General features: G+C 26.5%; 1 protein-coding gene across 1 annotated transcript; it reads left to right on the forward strand.

The window, feature by feature from the left end:
* Positions 1–2,795: 2,795 nt before the first annotated feature.
* On the forward strand, positions 2,796–3,628 carry LOC137808312 (uncharacterized). The gene has a single exon (XM_068609356.2). It carries the CDS (start codon positions 2,871–2,873, stop codon positions 3,342–3,344), a length of 474 nt encoding a protein of 157 aa, XP_068465457.1. The 5' UTR covers positions 2,796–2,870; the 3' UTR covers positions 3,345–3,628.
* The last annotated feature ends 2,519 nt before the right edge of the window (positions 3,629–6,147 follow it).

Here is a 6,147-nt window from a genome sequence, read left to right on the forward strand (position 1 = left end):
TCAAATATTTCATTTAAAAAAATATAAATGAATTTAAAATTATTTCTATATTATATTATTATTTTTTATATTTAATACTATTATTATATCAATTATCATTTGTTATAAATAATTATATTTATTATTATTATTTTATTATTATAATTAATTATTATTAATAATATTATTAAATAATTTTATAACATCAAGGGTAATATAGTTAATTCATGTGGCTTTCTTGGCAAATCTTTGGACACCCGTGAAGATAGAAAAATGTGTTTCAGCACCTTTCTTCGCTCGCCAATACACAAAAATCAGTGAAAACAAACGTACATAATTTCCGCCTTTCTTTCTTTATATACAGTGAACAACCAGAAACAAACATAGCCTTAGAGTCCAAAAGATATCCTTAAAAAAAATTATCAGTAAAAAATTAATAAAATAAAATAAAAAATATTTAAAAGATATTCCAGTACTTATAAAAAAAGTTAGCACACATAGTTCACCAAAAGAAACCAAAGCCAAATAATTTATACTAATTCCCTGAACAAAAAAATCCTGAAAATCTTTCTTATTAATAAAATAAATACTTATACGAGAAAGTTGATGTCAATAGTTTCATATTGCATCACATATGTAACACTTTTTAAAATCATAAATGTCAATTTATTAGTGTTAATTTTTTAAAGTCAACATTAATTTATTATTGATTTTTAAATTAATTTTTAATTGAAGAAATTTAGTGTTGAACAAATCGACATTAGTACATTTTTATTTTAAAATTTATTTAATAAAAAATTATTTTTATATTAATTTAATTTATGTTGATATGATTGACATTGTCATAATTTGTTTCTCGTACAATATTTTCATTGTCATCTTCAACAAAAAAAAAACACAAATAAAAAAAAAACTCATGAGTTAAGTCGAAAGAGTTTTATGAAGAGATTATTGTAAGATCAAAATTCATTCATAATGAATGAAAGGCATAAGTGTTAGGAGACTTATATAAAAGATGGATGAAAGACATAAGTATTAGGAGATTTATAAAAAAGAGTGAAATAAAAAAAAATTGTATGTTCTGATCAGCTAAAACAAATTCACACGGTTTACAACATTCCAATTAATAATAATCTATATTTTATACATACTAACTCAAATAATTATTAAATATACCCTACTAAAAATTTAAAATTTAAATAATTGATAACAAAAATTTTGATTGTTAATTAAACACAAACTTAGAAATCATTTAACAATCATAGAAACTAATTTAGAAATCAAAACCTTTTTAATCTCTAAAATAATATTTAATTTAGTCATTGTAACTAATTATTTTTTTTATCTAAATTTAAAGTTCATTTCGTAATAAAATACTAATAGGATAGAACCTCGCCCTCCTCGATTGCACTCATTCATAATCAGAATTAAAAATCTTCCAAATTTGTTTCAATAGTTTTATTCCTAACAAATGGAGGTGAGGGTAAGATCCCTGGCTAAATGGTTAGGTACAATTATTTAGAAGATAGAACGATTTTAAATTTGGAGAGTATAGAGGCATGCTCAAAATAACATAATTTACCAGCTCAACACGATAACAAAAATAAGTTCGTCCTTAGAAATTAATAAAGTTTAAATCTAATACGTCATTTATAGATCTAAGGTGTTGTGCTGTCTTATCTTTATTTATTTATTTCAGAAAAATATTTTAATAAAGTAACTATTTATTAATAGTTTTTTACACTTTTTGAGTAAACTAATTAAAAAAATAAAAATAGAAAAAAAACTGCATAAGAGAATGTATAATTTTTTTTTACTAATTGTAGCGGTATGGATATTGGGGCTGAACGATGTTGGTCCACATCGATATACAATGATTACTGTGTCTTTAGTTGTCTTATTCTTCGAGTTTCTCTTCCTTTCCGTGTACTTCGGCCAGTCGGCGGGATACCTGCTATTGTACTCCGACGCTCAAGTCAGCGATAGTGCTCAATGAGAATTCTCTGATATCATGAAAAACGTACATTTTTTCCCTTTCCGAAAACCCTTTAGTAGGTTGACTTGGGCCTTGGCGGCCAAGCAACTAATGGTTAGAGACATGCTAGTGATTTTTGAGTTATGGCTGGTAGCTCCCTGAATTCAAGGGAGTGCTCTAGAGAACGTGTTTAACTTATTCAACGGGAGTTATAACTGTTTGTTCCACGTGTAACTACTACGCTCTTTATTTAATTAAGTCATTTAATTGTAAACCACACTAATATTTATCAAATAACTGAATATATTATACTAAATATAAAAGTTGGACACCATTAAAAGCCAAAATATAGTCAATGATAATTTAGTTTCAAATTAACTTTCAAAGTGGTTACATACGCAGTAGAATAAGAGGTGAATATCAAAAGAGAGATGCATCAAGTGAGTTAATAATCTATAAAAGATTATAACCCAATGTATTTACTTGTACACAAAGAACATATTCGCCCACCACCCGAGAGCTAGGAGCCATAGAATAAAAACTATTTGACATATATAAGCACTACATTTAAGAAAAATGTTTCCTTTTTTGACACTCTTTAAAAAAAATTATATTTTTAACCCACTTTAATAATACAATAATATATATTTAAATTAAAAAATAAAATAAATATTGTTCGAATATTATTATTTAGGGATGTTGACTGTGTTACGTACCCTACATTAAAATCTTATGCGCACCACATAATTAGTCAAATAAACTGAGTCAGAATATCAACACACTCAACATCATTATAAATACCCGATGATCCTCCGAACTTGTCATATCATCTACCTTCTCACATTTGCTTCCTGAATCTTTCGCTAACTAGCTCAATTCCCATTTGATTGTTCTCTCTTTAGTCTCCCTTATAGTCATGGCTATATTTCATGCCAAGCCAAAATGTGTTATGATTTTTCTAGCACTAGTTGCCTTCAATGGTTCCCTTTTGACTCATTGCAGACAAATAAAACCATTGAACCAGCATTCGTCGTTAAAGAAAGACACTGTAGTGCTGGAGAACAATCCACCCCCTCTTCTTAAAGCCAGTGTTAATATTCCAACTCCATCATCAGAGAAGAAGAAAGTTGACTCATTCGCGATAGCAAAACATGATGTTGAAAATTTTGGAGACACAAATGCTTTCCGTCCCACAACACCAGGGAACAGTCCTGGTGTAGGTCACCGAAAATTTGCAACACAAGATAAAGATATGAAAGCAACGGTAGCAGTTGAAAGCCCTGATGTTAAAGTTCACGTTACTGAGGGCACAGAAAGTGGTTTCAAACCTACAAACCCAGGTCACAGTCCCGGTGTTGGTCATGCTCAGCACAACCAAATTGGACAGTAAATTAGCAATGTAAATAAGCAATTCCCTATAGGTTTCCAAAACTAGTCCAGTTGCATCTGAACGTATGTAATAGTGTCCTATGTTTCATTCCATATTTCAGATTCTGTATTATTCATGCATTGCATGCCACTTGCAATAATCATGCATGTTGCATGAGCTTAGCTTATCATTGGTTGCGTTCAACAGGTTCTTATGTATCGTTCAAAATGCTAGTCAGCATTTGCTCCATTTACAATTGTCGGGTTATAGTGACCCCAAATGAAAATTAATAAAGTTGTTATTTTTAGAAACTATATCTCTTCTCGTATAGATACACAAATGTTGGAAAGTATTGTTATACTGAAAATAGAAAACTATTCAATATTATTTAGGGATTAAAATATTAATTAGTTGTAGTGAATAATTTTTAATTAATTCCATAGTCGCCTTAAGTAGTGGTCTTTTTTGTCTAACTTATTTGACTCAACTAAACAACTGGATCATATCTCTATCAAGTTTAACAGACTATTTAGCTGTTCTTGTTGATAAACTGTTTGCTGAGTCATATTATTAACATGTGCAGTAACACTAACTTGTCCAATTGTGCACAAGCAGGCAAAGATGGAATGAATAACATTTGCATTTTATAAGCCGAGATTGCATAACATCAATGAAAAACAAGTGCGCCGGCGATTTTTGGGGCAATATAGGTTCTGTTATGTGTGTTTGCATTGTGTGGACTTAGCAGCAAGTGTGTCTCTCACCTCTGTCGTATCAATGTTTCTTTTAGTTATATTTCCTCTTATTCCAGTTTCAAACTAATCGTTTTCAACTTTGAGCTACTCTTTCATCTCTTATATTTGTGTCAATTTTTTCTCTTCTTATCTCAGTATAGTTCAAACATTATCAACTCGATTGAGGTATTCTTTCATCACTGATATCCATGTCTCTTTTATGTATATTCTCTTCTTATTTCAGTCTCATTCGAAACAATATTGTCAACTCTGTTGAGGTGTAGAGTTATATTAGCTTGATCTCAATTAAAATGTCATTAACTAGATCATTATCAAGATCTCATTAACTCTAAACTATAACAAATATGTATGCTGAGGCCAAATGGGACATAAGGTTATGATGATGATGAGCCAAAAACTTGTCAATAGATTTTGTAATATAGAGGTAACTTTTTCTTTTATATATTTAGACACGGGTTCAATACTTCACATATATATATTTTCTTTGTCGGCAAAAAAATATCATTTTTTTTATTAGTGTTATGTAAAAAAAATCACATTGAAGTTAATAATAGTTGTTTTTTGTCCAACCTTATTCACATTATTTTTCACCAACATAGATTTGTTAGTTTAGTTAGTCAACCACAATTTTTTTGACCATAAACACATTCTTTATCTATTAGAATTTTTTTTACCAATATTAATGAAAATTATTTTTTATATACACTACAATAAAATAATTAAATATAAACTAATTTTGGAGAAAAAAACAAGTGATTACAATATTAAGTAAATTTAGATTACATTTTAGATATTAAAAAAATTATTGATATTTAAAGTAATTTTTATTATTAATAAATAGTTTTTCTAATGTATCTAAAGTAATTTCTATTAAAAAAAATTGGTAGCTAGTATAAAGTTGGAAACTATTTTTTAATAATAAAAACTACTTTAAATATTAATAACTTTTGTAGTCTAAAAATTATTATCTAATTTATTTATTAAAGTACACTACAAAACAAATTTAGATTTATCGACAGATTTTTCTCTATAGACTTGAATTCAAAGATAAATTTAACATTACCTACAGATATTACTCACGGATATGACTTCATAGATAAATTCAGAATTATCTTCGAATATTATTCACGAATCTGAATCCGTAGGTAAATTCAGCCTTACCTACATATTATTATCCACAAATCTTTATCCGTAGATAAATTTTACATTGTCCATGATTAAATATCTAAAAATAAATTCAACATTATTATAAACTATTAATATAAATATTTTTATTAATAATGTTAAAAATATAAATAATCTTATTAGTTTTCAATATTTTAATAATATAAATAATATTTAATAATATTAATAATACTTAATAATATTTAATAATATCACTACAAGAAAATCATGAAATAGAAACCAATTTTTAAAGACCAAAATAATTAGTTGCAATAGTAACTAAATTAGAGACCATTTTAGAAACTAAAAAAAAAATTGGTTTCTAAATTAGTTTCTATTATTATTAAATAGTTTCTAAATTGGTATCTAATTAGCAACCAAGGTTTTAACTACCAATTATTTAGTTTCTAAATTTGGTTTCTAAAACCTTGGTTGCTAATTAGATACCAATTTAGAAACTATTTAACAATAATAGAAATTAATTTAGAAACCATTTTTTTTTAGTTTATAAAATGGTCTCTAATTTAGTTACTATTGCAACTAATTATTTTGGTATCTAAAAATTGGTTTCTATTTCATGATTTTCTTGTAGTGCATTAATAATATTATTAATATTATGAATAATAATAATCTTAGAATTATAAATAATATTATTATAATAATTAATAATGTTATTAATTTGAATAATAATAATAATAAAATTAATAATATGAATGATATTAAACATATGAATAATATTAATAATTTTATATTATTAATATTGATAATCATACTAATAAGTGTAATAATAATCATAACATTGACAACAAAACTTGATTTGTGTAATGATTAAAGTTTTTTTGTTCATTTAAAGGACTTAGTTTCGACGGGTCTTACCCACTGCAATTTATTTCTAACATTAATAA

Source organism: Phaseolus vulgaris, chromosome 3, assembly GCF_051622355.1.
Source record: "Phaseolus vulgaris cultivar YP4 chromosome 3, ASM5162235v1, whole genome shotgun sequence".
In the NCBI taxonomy this organism is placed as follows: Eukaryota; Viridiplantae; Streptophyta; class Magnoliopsida; order Fabales; family Fabaceae; genus Phaseolus; species Phaseolus vulgaris.

What these genes read in the sequence shown, in the direction of transcription:
- LOC137808312 (XM_068609356.2), top strand. Translation starts at nt 2,871, where the DNA reads ATGGCTATATTTCATGCCAAGCCAAAATGTGTTATGATTTTTCTAGCA.